Source organism: Hoplias malabaricus, chromosome 8 (assembly GCF_029633855.1).
Source record: "Hoplias malabaricus isolate fHopMal1 chromosome 8, fHopMal1.hap1, whole genome shotgun sequence".
Classification (NCBI taxonomy): Eukaryota; Metazoa; Chordata; class Actinopteri; order Characiformes; family Erythrinidae; genus Hoplias; species Hoplias malabaricus.
The window spans coordinates 27,144,978-27,171,420 of NC_089807.1; the positions used below are offsets into that span (position 1 = coordinate 27,144,978).

The 26,443-nt window shown below is 37.6% G+C and overlaps 1 protein-coding gene across 1 annotated transcript in view; it reads right to left on the reverse strand.

Annotated features, from left to right (window-relative positions):
* Positions 1-318: 318 nt before the first annotated feature.
* Positions 319-26,443, reverse strand: part of plpp4 (phospholipid phosphatase 4) — a 165,495-nt gene continuing 139,370 nt past the window's right edge. Inside the window, exons 7-8 of the mRNA XM_066678726.1 lie at positions 16,165-16,335; positions 319-657 (exon numbers count right to left, since the gene is read on the reverse strand). Of these exons, the coding sequence (XP_066534823.1) occupies positions 446-657; positions 16,165-16,335 (383 nt within the window). The 3' untranslated portion in view covers positions 319-445. The remainder of the gene's footprint in view (positions 658-16,164; positions 16,336-26,443) is intronic.

Sequence of the window (26,443 nt, forward strand, 5' to 3'; positions counted from 1 at the left end):
TAATTTTTTTGCACAGCATGTCTTTTTGATGCCCTGTGAAGGACTGGCGCACCCTCCAGGGTGTATTCCTGCCTTGCGCCCAATGATTGCAGGTAGGCTCTGGACCCACCGCGACCCTGAATTGGATAAGCGGTTACAGATAATGAATGAATGAATGTCTTTTTGATGTAAAATTTCAGCAAATAAGCAGTAAACAGCAGCTGTAAAAGAAAATGAATGTGTGCTCTCTGTAGAATTTCTGGGCTTATTTTCTCCTAGGATATCAATAAGTATCTTTGACAAGTGGTGCTCAGACTTCTGCACATGACTGTACACACAACTAAAAATAAAGAGAGAACAGAAGCAAACAGTGAAGAAAAGCAAAATGGTGGTCCAACCCACTGGAATGTTGAAGAGTTCATCAGTCTATGTGGGTTATAGGGAGTGGGGGGCTGCTCTGTGGTGGTCATACAGGCCCCTCTGTCATGCCCTCCAGAGGCAGGCTGGTGGCGTTGTCTGTGGGCTGAGGCTGCTCCTGGGCGATTGGCATGTGCTGCGTGGTGCTCAGTGCCAGGCTGGCGTAAGGCAGGTGGCAGTCCACGTGGAGGAAAGGCGGGTAGTGTTGGCGGTAACAGATATAAGCGAAGAGCAGGCCAATCACCCCCCCAACAAAGGCATCTGTGAGAACAGTTTTCACAAGAGTTAGAGTAAAATCCTCATCAGATCATAACACATGTTCATAAATAGTCACCATCCTAACAGAAACCTTACAGTGTCTTGTATAAAGTTTGGTCTCCAAACTTTTTCTAATCGTGACCCTCTGTCAAGTCCTATGTACCAAATATATCTAATGCAGGGGTATGAAGGGGTGTAATTTGTACATTATTAACTTTACAATTAGCTAGTACCATTTATGTACACTTTAGGTGTAAATAGTTTGAATTTAAATTATGCCTTTGTCCCAAGCATTATGCAGGACATTTTATATCCTGCAGCTATAAACTACAACTACAGGACTGGATTTATTATCAAAGCATATTTAAAACATTCCACATGATTACTTTAGAAAATAAGAGTTGTCTGTTTATCAGTTGTTTTTACATATATGTAAGTACTTGTGCAATCTACCATCACCTCAACATGAGCTTGCTTGACATCCTTTTCAAAAAACATATGTTTTAGTATGGCCTTGGCCCCTTTTTGCACCTGCAAGTGTCTCCAATGTTCTGAAAAATCTTACACCATGATTAAAAAAAATGTCCTGGTATGATATAGTATCAACATGAACCAACTCAGGAACTAATGGGCATAATATCAACCCTGAAAACCTGTCCCAGTTCATTACCTCTCCAGCAATGTTTACTACTGGCTTTGAAAAATGTGATCACTCCAGAGAAAACTTGAAAGCATTGGGTGTGGCAAAAACACCTAAACTCTCAGATGACAAGGGGTGTCCACATACCTGAATGCATTTTGACAATTGGTGACAAATGGAGACAAATTGTAATCATAATAATATCAATACCTTTCATGTCATTAGAAATGTTGAATGATTGTGTTTCCAAAAATTTTAGATATCATTGAAGCAAAACTGTGTGGCACAGTAGCACACTGTTCTATGGTCCTGGGATTGTGGGTTCATACCCTACAGTAGGTCACTGTCTGTAAGGAGTTTGGTGTGTTCTCTCTGAATCAGCATGGAATTCCTCCTGGTACACATGTTTTATACCACAGTCCAAAAACTCAGTCTGGTAGGTCAAACTGGTACATTGATTGTGTAGACTTGTCCATAAGTGTGAGTGTATAAGTGATTGGGTGAGTGTGTGTTACCCTGCGATAGACTGGCACCCTGTCCAATAATTCTGAGTAAGCTCCAGTCTCACCTCAACACAATAACACAACTCAAATATTAAATTAACTAAGTGAAAAAAAAAGACAGATTCACACAACAACATCTCAATATATTTGAAGCCTAGGGGGCAAGGGGGGTTACTTTTTAATTAAAAAGAAAGAAAGAAAGAAAGAAAGAAATACAGAGACTGGTTTCAGAAAGTATTTTGGCCCGCTAACTTGTTGCAGGCTTTATTGTGTAGTTGTGGATTCACTTTTGAATGTTTATCATTTCCATTTTTGACCCAGTCTACACTTAACCACTCATCATGTTTTAGAGTCTTCTAAAAGACAAAAAAAATAATTAAAAAACAACCTGAAGCGCATTTGCTGGGGCACTGCATGTTGTGGTCAGATGTGTACTGTTTGCTTTAATCATCCTTTAAATGTGTCTAGAACTCAGTTGGAGGCCTTCGGCTGCAATTTGAATTGATTGGACAGTTTGGAAAGTGGGTCTGTAATGGCCCACAATTCACACTGTATTGTCAGGACGAAAACGAAACTCTGAAGTCCAAGAAACTGCCTGTGGGTCTTCACAATCCAACTGTGCTATGGCATAGATCAGGGCAATGGTATAAAACAATATCTAAGGCTTCAAGTGTTCCAGGAAACACTGTGTCCTCAGTAACTTTGAAATAGAAGAAGCCTGCATAGCCTTGAACCTTCTTAGATTTGTCTCTCTGACTAATCTGATGATCCAGGCTAGAAGGCCCTTGGTCAGGATGTTAAGAAAGAACTCAGCTGTGTAAAATGTAAATAAAAACAGCATGCTATGATTTGCAAATCTCATAGACTCATATTTTATTTACAAAAGTGCATAGAAACACATATCAGATGTTGAAAGTGGAACATTTTAACCTTTTATTGGAATTGGTACATTTCTGGGAAGTGATGGGACCAATTGCTTGAGTTTTGGGACAAGAATCTTTTCCTATTCTTGTCTGATGTAGGATTCCATCTGCTCAACAGTCTTCTTTGTCAGATATAAGGCAGAGCTTAAAGGCAGCTAGTGTTGCTTTTTAAACTTCAACAGACATCTGTGGAGAGAACCCACGATGGCAGTTTACAAAAGCTCCCCATCTAATCTGACGGTGCTTGAGAGGATCTGCCATGAAGCAGATGTGCAATGCTTTTTGGGACATCCTGCAAGACTTGCAGCTGTAATTCCTGCCAAAAGGGCTTCTACAAGTCTGAGGAGTTTTGTTGATAACAGATTTTTTTTTTACCTTTTACTTCACTATTATGGAAGATTTGTATTATGTCAATTAAGTGTAAAAATGGCAGTTCTATCTATTTTAAGTCAAATCCTGCAGTTGCAGTAAATTATGTCACAACACTTGTTCAAAAAGTCTGAACATACTTCTGAAACTACTGTATGGTGGCAATAATAACATACAGGACTGATATTTTTAAGTGCCTTTTTATATAAGTTTACATTAAATGTTGCATTGTAAAAAAATATTACTTTACCCAATGGTTAGATATATAAATATGTTTAACCAATTTATATGCTTTTAAAGTAGATGGTGTTGGTATTTGTGCTGTAATGGCTTATTTTAATATGCACATACAGGGAGAAAGAACTTTAAACTATTATACCTTTTAAACATTGTTTAAATAATTTAATTTGTGTACCCACCACATATATTTAAACAAACGTGAGAGAATGTGAATTGTACAATGGAAACAAAGATAAGATCACTGCTGTGATTTTACTGCATACACAAGCCAATACTGATTAAAGTATCAGTATTAACTGAGCTGTGATGTTATGTGTGGTAATACATGACCTTGAATGTTCTATTGCATTTATAGTATACAGCACTTTCATCCTGTCTTTCAAAGATCACAATCCCTACAGGACCACCAGAGAGAAGGTATGATTCTCAGCAGTCAGCTGCAGTAACACTGACTTGGTGGGGTGTGTTAGTGTATGTTGTGCAGGTATGAGTGGATCGGGCACAGCAGTGCAGCTTGAGTTTTTTAACAGTTGGCTTTATTGATGTCTGACAACAAAAATGTTTTATCTGATTGACTACAGTAGAAGAGGATTTATAAGTGCATGCTGCTCCCACGGCCACTGCTTTCCTTATTTTGATTTCAGAAAATTGTCAACCCTACGCACACCATATATGCTGGAAGAAAGGTGTAGTGATTTTCCTGATGGTGAGTGTTATTTCAAGACAAAAATAAAGAAAAAAAGGTTAATTGAATGCCTGTTACAATCTTTAATTATCCTGATTGAAAATCCAGAGAGGCACTAGTTGAAACAGCATTATGCTAGCAGAGGAAACCTGATTATTGATGAAGGTAAAGTAAGCCTGCTAAAAAAGCCAGTTAAAATGTCCATGCATTAAACAATGCAGAATTTAGAGCAGACTGAATTGATGTCAATGTTCTTTCCTGATGTTATGATCGTGTATTTTACAAATACCTGTATAGAGTTGTTCACAGTTGTTTTTCTACCTGTAGAAAGATAATATTATTATTAGTATTATTATTATTTTTTTTTGTAAAGGCAGCACCTTGTGGCTTTGTTAAAATCTGTACTTCCTCAAAGAAATTTGCTACTATGAGGCAATTACCCCAGACCCCTCTGGTTAAAGCTCAGTCCCCCTTATCATCAACCTCTAGTGATGGCCCTGTCTAGAAGAAGACCAACACCAACTGTGCAGCAACAGATGAGCTACTGTCTCTGACTTTACATCTACAAAGTGGACCAAAAAGGGAGGTATGTCCAAGAGTGGACAGCAAGCAATCCGTTTGTAAGGCTGCCACCACATCAGTGTCACTGCAGTACTGAGAATGATCCACTCAAATCATACCTGCTCTGTGGTGGCATTGTGGGAGTCCTGACCATTGAAGGAAAGAGTAAAAAAGGGCAAACAAAATGTGCAGAACAACAGATTCTGTATGAACTACTGAGTGCACTTATATGTCAACTGGAGCTCATAATATGGACAGTAATTGTAAAACATTACATTGTGCAATTTTTTTTTGTAAATGTGTCCTTTTTTGAGTCACTGCTTAGAAACCTGTGTTCAGCAAAAAGATGCAGCTATTTAGGGGGAAAAAATCATGAGCAGGATGATTCTGAAACAGAGTGTGCCACTGGAGCTGTTTTATGTGTTCTGATATTACAATGAGCAACTAAAACAAAAGCTGGTGGCATTCAGCCACATAAACATTATGTGCTGATGTAGGATAATTAGTTCTGGATCATAAACACCACTCCATTTCATCCAAAACGTATTAAATAGTGTTCCATCACTGCAGAGAACATGGCTCCACAGCTCAATGCAGTGACCATGGTGACCCTTAGATCCCATGGGTCTGCTCCAATGTGCCCAATTTGATTTCATGCTTTTTTGTGCAGATTATACAAGCTGTGAGTGCACAACTGAATGTCTTTGTCCATAGTGGGTGCACATTAAATCAGATGAATTTTCTAATTATATAATTATAACTAATTATCTAATTATATAATTAAAATAAGTGGTGTCTACACATTTGATGTATGGTGTATATGACAATATAATGAATGAATTCATTCATTCATTCATTCATTGTCTGTAACTCGTTATCCAGTTCATGGTCGCGGTTGGTCCGGAGCCTACCTGGAATCACTGGGCACAAGACAGGAACACACCATAGAGGGGGCGCTAATCCTTTGCAGGGCAATAAACACACTCTCCCACACTCACAATGACGTAACTTTAGAGTCACCAATCCACTTACCAACGTGTGTTTTTTTCGGACAGTTGCAGGAAACCGGAGCACCCAGTGGAAACCCACGCACACACGGGGAGGACACAATAAACTCCTCACACAGTCACCCAGAGTGGGACTCGACCCCACAACCCCGTGTATAATAATTCAAATCAAGTGAAAACTTTTTTTTTTTTTTTATATATGCATAAAATGAAGTACTGCCCTCAGTGTAATGAAGAGCATGTAATAATAACTCATGCTTATTTGCATAGCATCATTTTTGCATCAAAGCTAAAAAAATCCCAGCTGTCTACAGTAGTTTATCATCAATAACATTAAGCTGTGTAATCGCATTATAGCATCTGTAATTTCATTATTGTCTCGTTTGTCACAACTGGTATTGTGACAAAATTATATTTATATATAATTTATATATAGATATTGTGAGATTGAATACTGTGTTTGGAAAACTGAAATGCTGTCAAATCTCTCCAATAAGCTCATATATCTTTTACCCAGTCCAGTGCAAAGCTGTTAATGTTCTGAATGGGTATTGTAGCAGCAAGTCTGTCAAAATGAGCAGCATCACTTAGCAACCAATGTGCATAAAGAAAACAACATCTAACAGTGTAGCTGCAAGCGGTTTCTAAGACCAATATATATTTATTTATTTACCTATTTATTTATTTATTTATTTATTTATTTATTTATTTCCCTCTGAGATTTATTTATTTCCCTCTGATACCTCTTTGCTGCATTTAATGCCTCTGCTCTGTTATCAGATGGTGGTACATTTCTGTGAGCATTTGATGACATTCAGTGACATAAATATTACAGAAGTCAAGTAATGACGTTGGATCATAAATACCAGTCCAAGTCCTCACAAAGTTACTGGGTAGAGCTCCTGCCAGAGGATACAGCTCCAGTGCTCCATGCCCCAGTGATGTCCAACAATTTGCTACATTCACCCATTAGAAGTGGGAGGGAGGGGAGTCTACAAAAATACAGTAAAATGGCCCTTTACCTTTATTATGACTTCTAGCTGACTGCCAATGTTTTACATTTTTATGGTGAGTTAAGGCGCAGCAGGTAGTGTCACAGTCACACAGCTCCAGGGACCTGGAGGTTGTGGGTTCGATTCCCGCTCCGGGTGACTGCCTGTGAGGAGTTTGGTGTGTTCTCCCCGTGTCCGCGTGGGTTTCCTCCGGGTGCTTTGGTTTCCTCCCACAGTCCAAAAACACACGTTGGTAGTTAGATTGCTGACTCAAAAGTGTCCGTAGGTGTGAGTGAATGTGTAAGTGTGTGTCACCCTGTGAAGGTCTGGTGCCCCCTCCAGGCTATATTCCCACCTTGCGCCCAATGATTCCAGGTAGGCTCTGGACCCACCGCGACCCTGAACTGGATAAGCGGTTACAGATAATGAATGAGTGAATTAATGGTGAGTTAATGTGGGTGTTTGATATTAATGAGTTCCCTCTTACAGATTTAGGACATACATGCATTTGTCTTATACGTGGTGTTTATTGCAGGAATATTACACTTCTTGAAAAATTCTTAGTAAAATACATATTCAACAGAACAGCACTGACAGCATAACCCACTGCTTCCTTTGCTGTTTTATCACAGGTTAAATAAATGTTTGGTTGCAACAATTGCATTTACTGAAAAAAAAAAAAAACATAATTTTAGTTTATGCCATTTCCCAGCCTGATGTTACTAGTTGGTTCCCATGGTGAATAGCGCGTTATGTGGTGGCCATGGTACCCCACATATTTGTTTAAGTGTTTCTAGCTGGCTCTATACAGTGATTATTAGAATGTTTTTGTACACATGCTAGTAATTTTGGTGTATGCTAGCGTGTTTACAGCCAGTTGCTATAGCATCTCTAGTGATTGCGTTGGTGCCCTTTGTTGTAAAATTGTAAAAATGCTTGCTCCATGTATACCATGTATCTGATCAAAAGCTGTATATAAGCACACAATTCCCAATATGACTGAACATGGAAAGGTGTTGAAATCTCAAGAAATATTGGTCACAAAATGAGAAGAAAAATAGACTAAGTCAAAAAGTGATAATGTTCATTGGTATGCTATGTGCATTCTCTAAATTTAGTGGCACTACAAATTCTAATGCTTTTGTTCCACTCCTCTTTTGTTCTGCTGGGAGCCTAAGAAAATATACTCCTTTACCCTGGCCTTTAAAAAGACTCTCCTACAACCTTGATGGAGAACTTGTAGAAGACACCTTCTGTCAGTGTCAGACTTGATTAATGGTTAAAGATCTCCTGCTCAGAGTTCCTGTTCCTAACATCACTTCCCAGCTTGGACTTCATCTATGGATGGAAATAGACCTCTAGGACTGAATAACTCTATAAGATGACACCCAGGAGGAGTACATAGACTGGCAAACTCTATCTACCCCCTGATGTGTGCTTGGGGTACTACCCTGATATCCAGCACCTGAAAACTGCAGAATGAATAGATACAGCCATTTTGCAAAGAGAAGCTTCTTCCATAATATTTTGTGTTTGTTTGACCTTGAAAGAAACTGATACATAATCTGAATCTAATATATTCACAAAGAATCTACAAACCCTAATTTAAAAAAATTGCAAAAAGGAAGCAGCCATGGCCTAGCTATGGAGTGTGAGCCCCTCAGTGCAGGAAATAGGGTTGAGGGAAGAAACTGTGAAGTTGTTGTTCTACAATAAAACATGTTTCATATTTCCTAGTTTCTATAAAAGCAGATTTGAAAATCTACTTTGACCTATATTTAAAAAAGAGAAGAGAATTAGATTTAAAATAAACTGAAAACAAAGATGCAACAATCTGTAGATTCTCACTATTTAGGCCGCTGAAGGCGGATGCAGTCCAATTTATGTTTAATGGAGCAGATATTGGAGAATAGGATTGATGGGAGAAATGGTTGGGGTGTGTTTGTTGTGAGCTTAGCATGATCTTCTAGCCATTTCAGTTGTTTGCTTATGAAAGTCCCTCTGGATAAGAATGTCTGCTAAATATGATAAATGTAAATGTTTCCAGAGTTGTACATTTTGACTGGCTGAAGGGTAATGTCGCTAGCCTTCTAATATTATGTGCAGCATTTAGCTCATGTTATGGGTTATCACTGTGTTAGCCTAAATAAGCTAACATAAGTAATTGTGAATACTGCGTTGCTACAACAGATGCAGCTGCTACACTTTGCACACAACAATGGTAAAATCTTAGGATATGAACATTCTCACAGCATATTAACCTTGAATTGTGTTTACAGATCTGGATATTTGCCTTTGTGTTTCTTCCAATTTTCAATCCAAATGCTATGTGACAGCACTGGTATATTGACATTCAGTTGTCAATAACTTGTTGTTGATCACATAACTCAAGCTCAAAATACCTACAAACATGACACCTGGTGTATTTCTTCCATGCCAATGTTATTCCACATGTTGTTATATTATTACCTTACTTCTTCTTTCCTTTGACATCAAAACTTTACTTCTATGATTATAATTCTGCTCTCGTCAGTTCCAGAGAAATGATAGTCTTCAGTACCTATGACAGCTGTGGTACTTATGGTACTTTTGTTGCATACAAAACAATTACCCTCATGTTTTAGAATCTAGGAATTTACTTGGTACCAAAGAATCCTTTCTCATGACATCCTTATTAAGTATAGTGACTAGTATGCTAAAGGTCATCCCATTCATTATATGCTTTTCTCTGTTTAATATATCACTGTGTGAACTCTGCAACTTAAACTACCTGAATTCACTAATTTTATGGTTATATTATTATTATTAGTAGTAGTAGTAGTAGTTGTAGTAGTGTTGTTATTTATTTTTTATTTTTTACTAATGTGGATTGTTTAATGTGGATAAAACAAATGATGAAATGAAAATATGTGACATGTTTTCAGGTTTAAGAATTAAATAGACTGTGAGAGGAAATAAAACATAGCTAGAAAAATAATGTAAAATAATAACCTAAGTCTGATAAACCTGCTACTCATGGTAATTGTTGGTTAAACTCTCATTTCTATGCTTTTTTTTCTCATGACTTAGCTCACTTCATCAGCAGTAGGTGACATGTTTACTTCTCTCCATTCCTCTGTGATGGATGATGACAGCACACTGAAGTAATAGCTGTTCCAACATGGTACGAATGACTGATGACTACAAGGAAAGCATTGAAGCAGCAAAATAAATTTTCATTAAAGTAGACCCGAGGGGGCAAACCCTGAAGTCCTGATATCACAGTGGGTGGGAGCATCTTCTTCAGAAAGCATTAAAATGGTATAACAAGTTATTTGGATTGAGTGAGAGTCACTGACTGACATTTATCACTTAACAATGATGACTAACTGACATAGCAGGACAGTCCAACGGACTGGAGAAGAACACTAATTAATTAATTAATTAATTAATTAATCAATCATTCATCCATCTTGTTCAACCGCTTCATCTTCACTTTTAAAAATAAAGATGTTACAAAGGGTTCTTTGATCGATGCATATAAGAACCACTTTTGGTTCCATAACTAACCATTATTGTTAAAGGGATTTGTGAGTGTGTCCAGAGTCTATATAAAATTATTAGGTGTGAGACAGGAACAAACCCTGGATGGGCCCCTAGTCAATCACAAGGGATCACACACTCACCCAGTCACTCAGAAACTCACACCTGTGGACAGTTTTACAGTCAATCCAACTACCAGCATGTGTTTTTGGATTGTAGCGTGAAAAATAATCACTTGGCTGGTACTTCTACAAACATAGGGAGAAACACCAAACTTCTTACACACGATGACCTAAGGCAAGGCCAACGTTGTCAAGACCCTGGAGCTGTGTAGTAGTGACACTACTTGTGCACCACTGTGCCATCAACTTGAGAATAACATCATCATCATCATCATCATCTTTTCCGCTTATCCATTTCAGGGTCACAGTGCCAACAGGGCAAGCAAAGAAACCCAGACATCTCTTTCCCCCACAACTTTCACCAGCTCCTCTTGGGGGATCCCCAGGCATTCCCAGGCCAGCTGGGAGATATAATCCCCCAAAGAGTCCTGGGTCTACCCCAGGGCCTCCTTCCAGTTGGACGTGCCTAGTATACCTCCAATGGGAGGTGTCAAGCTCCTGAGCTCCTCACTCGATCACAAAGAGTACACCCAGCAACCCATCGGAGAAAGCTCATTTCAGTCACTTGCATCCGCGATTTCGTTCTTTTGGTCATTACCCAGAGCTCATGACCATAGGTGAGAGTGGGGATGTAGACTGACTGGTAAATTGAGAGCTTTGCTTTATGGCTCAGCTCTGTCTTCACCACGACAGTCCGGTACAGTGACCACATTACTGCAGATGCTGCACCTAACCAACGGTCAAAAGAATAACATTAGCCATCCAGAGCTAACTGATGCTCCTGCATATCTACTGTATTTTTTATTTATTTATACAAATAGCTTTGAAATGTGTGAGGTTTTTTACATTTATTTAAATATGCAAATGTGTAGCATGGGCAAGCAACAGTGTGACATGTTTTTTTTTTTTCATTGACATGAAACTATCTCTTTTATTTTTCTCCAAAAACAACCAACTAAGTTGGTCAATGACAACTTTCTGTTTAAATTAAGGTTAAACATAATTAAAAAATTCACATATTCTTGTTTTTATTGCATTTTACAACATGTACCAACTTGTCTAGAAACCTCTAATGACACATTCTCTTTGCCTAAGGAGTGCTGTGATATTTGTGATAACAGCATATATTTTTTTTCTTTTAAGAGAAGAATGCACAAGCAGTTGAGGAGTGAAACTCGTTCTCCAGATATCGCCCTGAGCATTCTCCTGCAAGACACAAGAAACAAGATGGCTGCTAACTGCTACCAGATCAGTCACTTTTATCATACTGTTCAGAGGTTACTGATACCCTCCATTCCATTAACAATAAATTTACGACCTTGTATGCAAGAATCTCACTGGTAGAAAAATTCCAGGAGTTCCAGGCAATACAAGAAAACTTCACAAGGAGTGTGGCCAAAAGCAGTTTGTGTCACTAACCAAAGAAAACAATACGACACTCATTCAAAGAACTCACTTCACAGCTCTCAGCAGTTGTTAAAAAAAACTAAAATGAAAGAAACTATCCTAGATCTACAAGCACTCAGCATGAGGGAGAACCTAGGTTTCTCTTGCATCCCAGAACCAACTAGAGAGGGTCCAGAAATCCTACAAATAAAAAAAATAATGATTAATATATTTAAAATATCTCCTGAGAGAGCCATGCCCATAAAATGTTGTGAGGAATGGACTTCTGAATAAATGATCAGTTGGGCGAAAACTACTCTCTACCAGAAAATAACTCATAAACAATGAGTAGATATGAGTAGACAAGTTGCTGGCCAGTTATACCAGGGTAATAATATCACTCACTCTTTGTACTAGATCTGTCTATCTAACTTACATTCACACACTTAAATATGATTAAACCCCATTTTCTCTGTCTCTCATTGGTTTTGTAACCTGAAATATTTGTGGTATTGTCACACAGTAAAAAAAATTAAATAGAATTATACACAACAAAAACATTTTGTTTATACATAATACCACTATCACAGATCCAGAAGTAAGGTTTATTATAATAAACATTAACATTACTAATACATAACCATTTTTTCATACACGCTTTACACACTTTTCAAATCCTTTGATTCACCAGTGAAAATTGGTAGTGACTTTAATACTGTCAATGACCCACTTCTAGAGAGAATTAATAATTCATATAACACAAGAACCTAGCAATCTGAAACAATAAAAAAAAATCTGATTTTGAACTTGGTGCTGCTTGGCATATTATCAATCCAACACCATGATAATTCTCTTTCTACTCTCTACTCCACCACTCACACCCCCGTATTGACTTTTGAAAATCAGAAACACACTTTTTCATAACATATAAAACAGTATATCAAAAACAATAGTAAACAGTGATATACATCATAAACAGTGCACTACACAGTATATCATGAAGTATCCCTAATATTATCAGCAACTATGTCCCTGTCTCACTTACGAGGAAATTAAATCATACAAATAACCATGTTTCAGAGGGCGCTTCAACACATCATTGCTAAAGGATCAGGGATTTAAAAACCATCTCAAATGAGAGTGGGCTTCTTTGCTAGAAATAAATCATTCTCCTAAAATCCCAGCTACATTGCTATGGGAAACTGGTAATGCTGTATTAAGAAAACAAATAATATCTTATTGCTCTTACAAGAAAAAGAAAGTAGCAGAACTTGAATCTAATTTAGAACAGATAAATAATGAATTAGAAAATAACATGGCAGATAACCCTACAGAGAAATTTCAGAATGAATTATGCAAACTCAAATTACAATATAATGAGCTTTTAGAAAAGAAAATGCAATTTTGAATACATCTTAGAGGTGAATATAGCAATAATACAACTGAAAAATACCTTATAAAAAAGCAAATCTTATAAAAATGTTTTAAAAAACATTATTTCAGCAGTTATAGACTCAGCAGTAAACACCAGTCAAACAAAAGGGGAGATAAATAATGTTAAAAAAAAATCGGCTATGAGAACTTGTACTCATTAATTAAGAACTTGTACACATAATCCAATATCAGAGGAGGTCAATCATTTTCTCAACAATATTAACCAACAAAAATGAATTGATAAACAAAAAACACTCTAGACAAGACAATTCAATCAGAGAAATTTCATACTGCCTTTAATCAGATGTCCACTAATAAAACACTACGACTTGATGAGGTTTTCTGAATTTTCTAAACATTTTTGGCCCAAACTATCCACTGCAGAACAGTAGAGGGAGTAGAACAGTAGAGGGAGTAAAAATAATATATGAAACTACCAACAGAAATTAGTACTGCAATTTTTTCACTCCACCTAAAACCCAGTAAGGATCAATTACTGTCACTCATCAACACAGACACAAAAACCATCAGCAAGACATTAGCCATCAGACTTGAAGAAATAATCATCGCTGATTCACCTTCATCAAACTGAGACTGATACACCTTTATCAAAATATGACACTCATCCAGTAATTTGCGCAGGGTACACAACCTGATACATTTCATGTCACTCCATTAGTTAGAAACTGCTATAGTCCAACTGGATACAGACAGCACTTTTGGGAATTTCTGTTCACCATGTTAAATAAATTACGTTTTGTATAATCATTTATAAAATAGATTATAGTTCTTTATACTGCACAGTTAGTACTAAATGTACTAAATGACTACCATCACCAAAGGTTCACACTGCACACAGACACCAGGCAAGGACACACTCTCCCCTCTTTCATTCTCTGTTTTTATAGAATGGTTAGCTACTGCTATCCACCAAAACAGAAACATTACATGTATCAAGACACCAAACCTAGAGCAAAAAAATCTGTATATATGCAAATTTCGTTTTACTGTTCCTCTAAACTCTACCTCTTCTGTGCATGACATTATATATGAAACTGAGAAATGTTCCAAATCATTCAATTATTCTATCAGCTGGGGAAAATCAACAATTCTACTTCAACATCAAGGAATTAAACACTACAGGTCAGACACATAAATTACTTGGGCATCTAAGTCACCATCCAGATATCAGAACTGTATAAATACATTTCTTACCCACAACTCAAAACTACAGGGGTTGGACAATGAAACTGATACACCTGGTTTTAGACCACAATAATTCATTAGTATGTTGTAGGGCCTCCTATTGCGGCCAATACAGCGTCAATTCATCTTGGGAATGACATATACAAGTCCTGCACAGTGGTCAGAGGGATTTTAAACCATTCTTCTTGCAGGATAGTGGCCAGGTCACTACGTGATGCTGGTGGAGGAAAACGTTTCCTGACTCGCTCCTCCAAAACACCCCAAAGTGGCTCAATAATATTTAGATCTGGTGACTGTGCAGGCCATGGGAGATGTTCAACTTCACTTTCATGTTCATCAAACCAATCTTTCACCAGTCTTGCTGTGTGTATTGGTGCATTGTCATCCTGATACATGGCACCGCCTTCAGGACACAATGTTTGAACCATTGGATGCACATGGTCTTACTGGTGCAATGTGCAATTAATGAAGATTGGCCACCAGGCTGGTCCAATTTAGCCATGAAACCTCCCACACTAAAATGACAGGTGTTTCAGTTTCATTGTCTAACCATTGTATATCCAATGACCTTTAATGCTGGGTAAAAATTCCACTCTCTCTAATTGGCAGAAAATCCATTATACAAATGACAATAATACCAAAAATAAATTATCTGTTTTTAATGGTACAAATTCAGTCCCCTCTTGACCTGGTTCAAATTTTTAGATTTAAATGTCTCCACATTCTATTGGAAAAACAAGATACCAAGAATCAAACTAACAACATTACAAAAACCTAAAAGTCAAGGTGGCCAAGGCCCTGAATTTTGCATAGTACCTCCTCACTAACCAGCTACATTACATTATCAAGTGAATAAAGCCCAAGTACTTTGATCAAAATTCCCTCTCAGTTAAAAGATACAGTATAGGTATATTCATTTCGCTAAAGGTAGAAACCATGTAAATAAATACACATTTAAATATACAGTAGTGTTCTGTTTTGTACAATTATGTTCCCTAATTAAAGTTACTGAACATTTCCCCTTGAGGGTATCACTAGAGCCACATTTTATTGAGAGTGGAGGGACAAAGGACAGACTCAAAGCAATGAAATCCAAACTTCTGATTTACAATTTATTAGCAATTAGCTCAGCATTAAAATATCTCTGTGTCCAGTTTGTCTATAGTGGGTTCTAATACATGGAGTGACATGTAATGTTTAAAACTATATGGTCCTTTATGTCAGAGCTGTGTTTGTCATTATTATTTTAAGTAACGTGTTTAAATTCACGTGTTTATGTTTTAAACATTGTATATGTTGAGATGTACGTTAAGAATGTGCTACTTCTGTGCAGAGAAAGTGTGTTTGTGTGTGTGTTTGTCTGTGTGTGTGTGTGTGTGTGTGTAATGACCACTCACCCACTGAGCTAGTTTGGCAGGGAGTGTATTTTTTCCACCTACATTTTTATTTCTGCTCCACATTATGACGTTTACTGTATGCCAGAATGTAACTGTAGTTCCATTAGAACAGCAATTTCAAGTAAGAAACTGGCAAAGAAGGATCCAACATCAGCTTTGTTAAAATTTATCTGAAGAAAATTTCAGCCTCCAGCAGCCTACTATTTTTACTGGCCCTGCCACATTTTCTGTGTCACACAGGTGCTGAGAAACATGCTAGATTTGTGATGGTGGAATTTTGTGGTGGAAACATATTGGAAGTATAGTAAAATATATAAACAGTATAGTAACATTTATTATTTCAGTAAATCATGTTTTCATACTCATTAATTACTACCAAATTTTATTTGGAAGGAGGAGAGTTAGTGTGGGGAAAGGAAGGTTAAATGTGGTGAGATATAATCATTGAAATATCAAATTCTGCTTATGCCTGTACCATGTACAAACTGGGGTAGCTTGTTGGGGTTCTGTGGGAATGTCTGACCTTGCCAGTGGTGCTTGTAGTCGCAGGTGCGAGACAGGGCAATCATCATGGCACTATAGAGGGGCAGGATCATGGCACAGAGTCGCCAGCTGCGCCCGCGTCCACTCTCTGTAAAGCACTGCAGCTTCCCCGCCAAGTAGAAGGAGGTGAACCCCAGGCCGGAGAAAGCAACTGTGCAGAGGAGACAATGAACAGAATTGAGATGTGAGAGAATGATAGAAATAAGGGTAAACTGGTGAAAAAGCAGGTAAGGATTCAGAAGTCTACCTGAGGGACAGAGCTCTTCCAGACATATTTAAAATGAGCAGTGAACAGAGTGGTGACCCTGCTTTTAATGGGCTGCACACCCAAAGGATTTCAAGTTCCAGCTCACAGACTCCACCCGAGAGTACAAAAAACACAAAGAAATAGGCTTTGAAGCTGTTTGAAGCCGGAATTGTTCTGTGGGGATGTAATTACTCCTATATCTTGTTTTTGTTATTGTCAGTTTGCTTGTTGGTTTGTTTTTACCAAAATATGGCATCATTCTATTAGTTTAGTCCTCCATTTTGATGTTTTGCCCAATATTTCTTCTGAAATCAAGATTGACAAAGGGAGTTTGTCCTTCTCTTTTTCCATGAATAGCTCCTACTCTAATCATGGTGAAGAAAACATTCCTCTAGCCTACTCTTGGAATTAAGCATTTAGATTTCTTTAAATTAATGTATTAAAAAATGAATTCACTATTTATGTCCTTTAAATGCATTATAAGAACAAATGGAATGATATTCTCTTTAAATACACATCCCTTTTTTGTTATATGCACATACCATTGTAAAAAAAAAGCAATGGAACTGTAACTGGGATTAAATCAAGTCATTCTCAGGCAATTATAATTGTATAATTGCATTATAATTGTATAATAATTGTGCCAGAACCATAATCTGATTAATATTTGTATTGTATTTTTTGTCATAATTTGAAAACACCAGTTGCTTTTAATTCTGTGTTAAAAAAAAGTTGGATGAAAGAACCTAGAGAAATGTTTCAATCTCTTGGAAAACAATCCTGTTCCTGTTGTAAATGCTGTTTTGGAATTTACATTCTAAAATTGCTCTCTCATGCCTCATGGTTTAATATAATCTAATGAGCATTCAGATTACAGGCAATTGATAAACACTTTTGATGTGTTCATCCATCTTTCCCTGTACTTACCACCCAATGTTTTTTCCAGTTTCTTCCCATACATATATTTAGTGCTGTTTCCTATCTCTGTGTAAAAGAACCTGTGATGCTCTGTAATGCTGATGGATGGATTAGAGTTTCTGACTGAGTGTGTAAATTAATTTAGAATATTTATGATCCTTTGTGATAAACAAAATAAAACCCAATTTTAGCTTTATTAGACTCAGTTTCATATAAAGTAAAAACATGATTTAACAGAAATATTATCAATAACTGCAAAAAGTAGATTTAATGGCTGATTTTCTTTTTTGGCTCAAGGTTAAAGGGATACGGATGATTGCGAATGGTCCTTTGGCTGTGAACAGCTATAACATTCTACTGAACACTCAAGAGCTCTGAACAAAGGTATCTCATCACTGAAGCAACAAATGGAGCTGAAACTATTGGGCACATAGTGTGATCACACTAATCCCTCACTTCACAGCCATCACATGCTCCACACCCTGGTGCACCTTTCTCCCTGGAGAGTTAGAAATGATGGACAGATTTCCCACGGTCCTTGCTTCACTTCTTCCACAATCTGTTACCCTGGAAACCTGAGCCTGAGAAGATTTTTCCATCTTGCATTCCTGACCAAACCCATTCATTTGCCATGCCTTTCGAGGAACTTCGCTGTTGCCATGAGCTACACGTGTGCTTTCATGATGCTCTGGTGTGTTGAGAGTGTGGAGCCTTATTAAATTGCATTTAGTTACAATATACACTGGAGAGAATGATTCTCTGAATTATTTTAAACCTTCAATATTTTAAACTCTCAGACTCACCAACATATACAAAACTTCATATATACAGGGGTTGGACAATGAAACTGAAACACCTGGTTTTAGACCACAATAATACATTAGTATGTTGTAGGGCCTCCTTTTGCGGCCAATACAGCGTCAATTCGTCTTGGGAATGACATATACAAGTCCTGCACAGTGGTCAGAGGGATTTTAAGCCGTTCTTCTTGCAGGATAGTGGCCAGGTCACTACGTGATGCTGGTGGAGGAAAATGTTTCCTGACTCGCTCCTCCAAAACACCCCAAAGTGGCTCAATAATATTTCGATCTGGTGAGTGTGCAGGCCATAGGAGATGTTCAACTTCACTTCCATGTGCATCAAACCAATCTTTCACCAGTCTTGCTGTGTGTATTGGTGCATTGTCGTCCTGATACACGGCACCGCCTTCAGGATACAATGTTTAACCATTGGATGCACATGGTCTTACTGGTGCAATGCGCAATTAATGAAGATTGGCCACCAGGTTGGTCCAATTTAGCCATGAAACCTCCCACACTAAAATGACAGGTGTTTCAGTTTCATTGTCTAACCCCTGTAGTTTATATAAAATATATTTTTTATATTAAAAATTTAAAAAAATATTTATAAAGACTTCCCTAGGGTCATAGTCCCTGTATTAACATACCTTTAATGTTTCTTTATGACTGGTCAAAGTTTATCTTTTCAAATCTGGTGGATAAAGTGTTTATCCAATGGTGTTTAGCCAATGGTGGATAAAGTGTTTAACCACCACATCATTTCAGTTTCTCTTCTGAGCTAAGTCAGAGATGCTCTAAGTAAATTTATTTATTGAGCTGATGTGGCAGTTATGTAGCACTTATTGCACTTAAAATTCACACACCAAAATTAACAGACTTCTTCAAAATGTTGTGTTTGCAAAGTTTTTTGAAAACTGGATGAAGCGTTCATGAGTTCTAGACATTTTGTTCTTTGTCTCTTAATTGCAATAGAATCCTCCAAACTGTGTTCTTGGACCCTACCAGGAATAAAATGAATGTATTTATAACACTATTCATTTCAGTGGTAGCACAGTGTGTTTCACAGACAGGTGAGTTGGTTTAACACTACTTAAGGGATTAAAAAGTTTTCTATTCAAAGCTAAATTAACGAGTTTTCCCATGTAAAATGTTAAATGTTCCACATTTCAGTGCCAGATAAAAGGCCTAGAAATTAAAAGTATAATAACAGAAAGAAAAGATCCTCTTCACAGTTTCTGCACTTTACTGTGGGTATTTGCAGAAGACTATATACAGATATATGAGTCAGGGCAGGAGCAATAACAGACATTCTGCTATTGAGATTTCCAAGTGCAAGACCATTTAGAGCTTTAAAAAATACAGTTAAAATTGAATGCCATTTTCCAAAATAAATTCTCCTGTATGTATTCTTTTAAAATTGGTGTTATTACTCCAAAAAGGTGCAGTATTTCTGCTGAAATGATGTGACAGTAGTTCTGTAAACAACTCGATCACTTCTGTCTCCTTTGTTTCTGACTGGTCATATGATTAAATGTGGCTATAATTAGCTTTTGAAATGAAATGGGATGCTGTAGAGCAGCACATCAATTAAGCTCAACATGTTCTATGAGCTTGTTCTCTGCAGTGATGGACCCCCATTCAGTGCCTTTGTAATGAGTTGGAGTGGTGTGTGATCCAGAACTAATCATCCTAAACTCATGAGGTAATTGTTAAACATACAGCACATTGTGTGAGTGCAGAAACTGATACTTTATGACCTACACTGTGCACTACATAGGATGTAGGGAAACAGATTCAGCCAGATTGATTAACTGAGCGAGATACTGAATAAGGATAAATACTAGACTAGTGACCAGTATACTCCTGTATAAAGAATAGACTTCTAATGCTATATTTCCTAGCCATTTGTGGTCTTACTCTATACTTCGTTCTTACAGTCCCTCTTTCTCCTTCATATCTTTTAGGAACTGGTCTTCTTTTAGTGTCACAGCTTCTAAATTCTGGCATTCACTTCCACAATCTTTTCTCTTCAATCTGACTGCACTACCTTTAAAGCTCAACTAAGAACCTTTCTCTTCATTTCAAACCATTCTTCTTCTGAACCTATTATTATTATCTTATTATTGCACATTGACATAAGCTAAAAAAGATAAAAGTATGTAAGACAGGTTCCAAGCTGGCTTTCTTCTTATTTGACAAGAAAGTTACAACCTATTTTGTGGCACTTGTCTGATGTGCTTTGTTAGAACTAGTAACCATAAGCTATGTCAACCCATTCCCATAGAGCTTTAGTTGCTAGCCAGACAAAACAAGGTGGTTTTAGCAAACAACAAAAGATTGATAGCAGAGTGTACATCCCTGCCAATGAGTTTATGAATGATTGAATTGTAATCTTATCGGATTAATCCCAGTCTCAGACTTTTTCAAAATGTTTGGCAGATTTCAAAACTATCCAAGTTAGATTGTAATAACATAGTCCAGTTATTAGCAATCTATATAGCTTATATAATTTTGTCAACAAAATTTGATTTGATTACACACATTCCTCACACTCAACATGCAAACACATAGCAAAATTGCAATCTAAATTTTTTTTTAAATGCAAGCAGTATTTCAGGAAAGATATGTAAAAATGTAATTATGTTCATTGCTTTCATTATGCAAGTATTACAGTATTATAACTGCAGCATCATATTTGTATAAAATGTGATAATATTGTTCTTATCAGTCAACATGCTTGTTTTGAATTCATTGTTGTCTATGCTAACTATGTATCCTCATTAACAAATATGCCTATTTTTCAGTACTTAGGGGTGGGGGGTAGGATTGTGACTGGATCTCACAAAAGTGAATTATACTCAACAATTGTAGGTGGAGCCCAGAAGCAAAAATACCAATCCAGACGTAGTGTTGCTTTGAGAAGCACATATACTACCATGAAGGCAATGTCTTTTCCAAGGAAGTTCAGGTCTATTTCAGCAAGACACTGCTGAGCAGCTCTCGCATCAAGACAGAATGTGTAAAAATATATATATTGTTTATTCATTCAATTTCTGTAACTGCTTATCCAGTTCAGGGTCACGGTGGGTCCAAAGCCTACTTGGAAACACTGGGTGCAAGGCAGGATGTAATCCTAGATGGGGCATCAGTCCATCTCAGGGCACCATGCAGTCACATTAACTCAGACACTCATTTTCGAGACACTTTTGAGTCACCAGCATGTGTTATTGGACTGTGGGACAGAACTGGAGCACCTGGAGGAAACCCACACAAACACAGGGAGAACACACCACACTCCTCACAGACAGTCACCCAGCACAGGGCTCCAATCCACAACCCCAGGACCCTGGAGCTTTGTAACAGCAACACTACCAGAGAACTGAAAATTCAAATTGTGCACCCAGTGATTCCAGGTAGGCTCCGGAACCATCGTGACCCTGAACTGGATTAGTAGTTAGGATAGGCAATTTTTTTTATTGGAGTTTGTTGCATGAATCAATTTGTGCATTTGTTTATATTTACAAAATCCAGTCAAGTTGGTCTGTGAAATCATTGGAACTATTTTCTTTTTCCCTTTGTCATTTAAACGATGGTTCTCACTGTATTTTACAATAGCTCCAGCTTAATCAGAAAGGGTTTGCCCACTTAATTTCAGAGGAAGATATAGGCTGAGTTAGAATCCAAAAACCTTTTCCTTTCTTCACTGATATGCCTGTGTTTGCTTATATTGTGCTGATGATTTATTTATTTATAAATTGATGATTGCATTTGCAAAGAGTTGCAGATAAGTTCATTTGCGGTGGGCTGCACTTCTTAATGTGTGAAATAAAATTGGTACCCTAACAACTCAGAGTAACTAAAATTATTATTTGATGTATGAAAACTGAAAGAGAAAATGAAGTGAAATGAATGCAAAATACAAAGGTGGCTTTAACACATCAATGAAATCACTGCCCCAACTGACAACTTACCAGTGCACAAAGAAGTGCTTTGATGTGAGTATGAAGTCCCTATAGCGTACTGATGTGGTGAGGCATGGGAAAGCAGACTGGCCCACAAATCTATCAGACAGCATAAACAAGAGCTTTATATCTACATTATTGTGTATTAACAGTGATATGGGCATGCATGCATGACTATGAATAAAGGCTAAAATATCCCTGAACTGTTTAGACATAGCTATGAAAAGCACAGTTCATGCAAATTTCTTCTGAAATCTGAATTCCCTTTTCCTGCAGTAACAGGGAAGGTTTTATACTAGATATTGAAACATTGCTGTGAAAATGTTATGGCATTCAGTCCTTAACATTAGTGATGTCAGGTTCTTATGATTAGTTAGGGAACACACATTTTCTACCTAGTTCATTCAAAAATTATACTGATAGAAGAAACATTTATTTTCTCTATATGATAAGGCTCTATCTGTACACCACAGTTACACTATGTATGACAAATAATATATGATATTTAATATTCATAGATTTTAAGGGCACTTGAGTCTCTGCAACAATATGCTGGCCCTATAAAGAAGCTACTATTGCACATTGTTGTTCTTCTGTTTGTACTCATATTGAATACTGTACAACAAAGTTCTGTACACACCTTTAGACTGTTGTTCCAGAGGGTCCTGTTATGCTGAATGCTTTTCTATAGAGCACACAAGCTGTGTGCACAACAGACCATCTGTGCACACAATGGGTGCAACTTGAAAGGGACATATTATGGGGAAAAAATCACTTTTTCAGTGCATTTGGACAATCATTTGAGGATCTGGGGCGCATACCAGCCCACAAACTGTGAAATTACATGACCCAGTCATTTTGTTGTAGTTTGCCTAAGTCAGAAACATGGGACAAATCAAGTAATTCTGATATTGTGCTGTTTCTAACATACAGTGCAGAGATTTAACTGACCCACCCACCTCGTCTGAGGATCTCCAATCACAGCACTGGGCCCACATATATGGAGCAAAATAAGCACAGTATGAGCTTGTAATAAGAAAAGACATGTCACTCAAACACCTGCTGTCTTCTGACTGGACAGATGCATTTCATTGGCCAGACCAATTAGCATGCGTTTCAGCTCTGCTCAAGTTTCTGTTGCACTGCAACTCCCCAACTCTGATCAGATGTGCTGGACCCAACATGCACTGTGCCAGTGTGGCTGACGAAGCCAGTGGCTACCTTTTGAAAATGAAAGGGATCCGTTGCTGTGCAACATCACGTCAGACTAGTGTAAATACAGTGTGACTTATGGACTCTAGCACTGAACTGAGCTGTGGCTCATTCTCATTTGAAGTAACAGACGCTGAAACCAATCATTCTGATCAGGGTTGTTTTGACAGAGGAGAACATGACCGTGTTGTGTGATCCTTGTGGTATTTTGATTAAAGCATGTCACATACAATTGATTAAAAGCCTATAAAAAATGTAACTACTTGAAACGGGTATAATAAGTTCCCTTTTTAAAACAGCTGATTATACTGAATTTACCGATGCTTACGTTTGTCCACAAATGTTTGGATATACAGTGTATACCACTTAGTTGCATAAACAGTTCAATTAACTGCCACTGATTTCAAAATACAGAACAAGGAATTTGTATTTGATGTGCAGATTTGGACACCCCTGCTTACTTCTTTAACAGGGTTCATTAACTAACCACAGAGCTGCTCTAAGCTGGATATATTTGGATGCTGGACCAGTCTCAACCCTGCAGTGACCCCTATGCATATGAAAACGCAAGCAACATTTCTGATACTTTTATACCAGCATCACACACACTACAAAATCAATGTCACTGCTGTGTTAAGAGCAGCCAAGTAATATCAGGTCAGCAGCTATTCAGTGGTTAGAAACTGACCAATTATGGATGAGGTAGAGATGGATGGTGAGGGTGAGTCAGAATGCAACAGAATGGAAACATTTGCTACAGGAAAAACAACTAATCAGATTACATTTTGAAGAGCAGTATTATTCAGACATCATACATGTAAAATGAATCATAGATGCAAAACAATAATATGTGTAAATTACCACTATTTGTAAAATGTATAAAAAATCAACTTTTGCTTACTTTTCATAAGAATGGGATTCATTTTGTGGCAAAACATAGTGATGGACTGCAGAAAAACTTTGGAAACTAATGAACTCACATCAATGTCCTGCCACAGTACATCAGTGTGAAGATTTGTGAACCAGTTCAGACCTGTCTTGACATGCATTTGTCTCTGTTCACTTTTCTGGGCTTTGTGGCTATGTGTTAGATGTCACTACCCTATAAGGGGGATGAGTCCAGGATAACAGTGTTAACTGGTTTATTGTGAGACATGAGGAAAATAGTGAGAGGAAAGACAAACACAAAAAATTAGATAAACACGTCTACATGAGTTACGTGAGTTCTACTCAGACTCCCACTGCCGTTTGGTGAGTCGAGTGCAGATGGTCCCCCCATGCAAATGATCACCTTGGAGTTATATGCTCTATTTGCACTACTTGTATTCTTGTGTTAAGTTGTTCAATTTAGGTTCTTGATCTTAATTAAACTTTTTCCCCCACCTTAAATTTAAGTTCTTGATTTTTAATAACAGACAAGTAATCACAAAACAATAGTAAACAATTTTTGGCACTGGGTGTCACACCCTGGCCCTGTCCTGTTGTTCCCACCATGTGCTTACTTAGCACATGGCTCTTTGTTTTGTTTTGTTCCTGTCTCCCTTGTCTCCTCCTTAGCCCCTCCTTGGTTTGTAGCTCCACCCTCTCATCAGTGTCTCCTCTTGCAATTGTTGTTCCCAGGTTTTTTGTGTTGTCCTCTAATTTATAAGCCCAGTCTTGACTCTCAGTGTTTGTCAACCATTGCATTCCACGTATCCCTTTGTGTATTGATGTCTGTCATTCCAGGTCCCTCTGTTTCTTTGTATCTCTGTTTCTTTGTAGCTAAGTATTTAGGTTTAGTGTTAGCTCTGTGTTTAGCATTAGCTCCTTGATTTGGTTTAGCCTTAGCTTTCTGTTTAGTTTTCTGGGTAGTTCTGTTCAGGTTAGTGTTTAGTGTTTGGTCTTTAAATTTTTATGTCTGTTAGTTCCTTGTTTTCTAGTTGTCGGTTTCCTTTGTTATAATAAAGTATCCTCCCTGCATTTACCACTGCCTCCCTGAGGGCATAGCCTCACACTGGGTGACACTGAGCATCATGACTCATGAGCAGCTTTCCACAGTGTCCACAACAAGTTACCTTAAAATGGCTCAATTTGTTTATTCTGAATACCTTGTATTCCTTGTATACCATATATTCCATAAGCCTGATTGATTTCTACCTCTCCATCTGTTAGCTTTTTGAAGAAGGGCTAAAAATTCCGCTATGCAGGCAAATAATTCCTATTTCTCAGACATGTCATATAGCAGGAGACAGGGAGGGGGTGGTTCGGTAGTGGTTCTGACTGAGAAGTCCAATGCTGCATGCCTGTCATTCCCAATCAGACACACTGGGGTGCTGATCTCGTTTCAGGAACAAATTTGGACATTAACGCTGTTATATCCAGCATACTGTCAAATATGCAATTACAGTTCTTGATAATGTCCCATTCATCTCATTCAAATCTGACCCCACAAGCAATGGCACTAATCAGCCATAACATCAAAGGGGACATTCAGTCATTCATTGATTGTCTGTAACCACTTTATCCAGTTCAGGATTTCAGAGGGTCCAGAGCCTACCCAGAATCACTGGGCATGAGGCAGGAATATTAAAGGGACAGACATTAAAGGGACATGTTATACTGCTTTTCCACAAGTTTACACAGTCCTCTAGGGACTTAATAAAGCATCCATAGCATGTAAAATACCACAGGGATCATAATATATGCTCTGTGATGGTACTTTGTGGGATAATGAAGCATGTAGAGCAACAGATATACTACAGTCTATAATTGTAGAACTACAAAGTGCTCTGTGGATATGATAAAATGGACAGCTAGTGCAGAAAGGAGACAGGTGAGTATTGTGTTCTTGTTTTGAAATAACAAACAATATTCATATCTTATTTGAGCCAGTCCTAGCTTTGTCAGATCTCATTCTCTGTATATCAACCGAAAAGCCCTCAAAAAAACCCACACACACTCAGAATTCATTTTATTAAAGGACTTATGTGTATTAAAATTCTATGTGTATGAATAGCTACTTTCTTGCCTCTGTATTCAAGATTTAAAACCGGTGCTCTCTCCTGCCTCATGGTTCAATGTCATCTAATGAACCGTCAGATTTCACACATTTGATAAACATTCTTTCGAGGTCTACGCTTT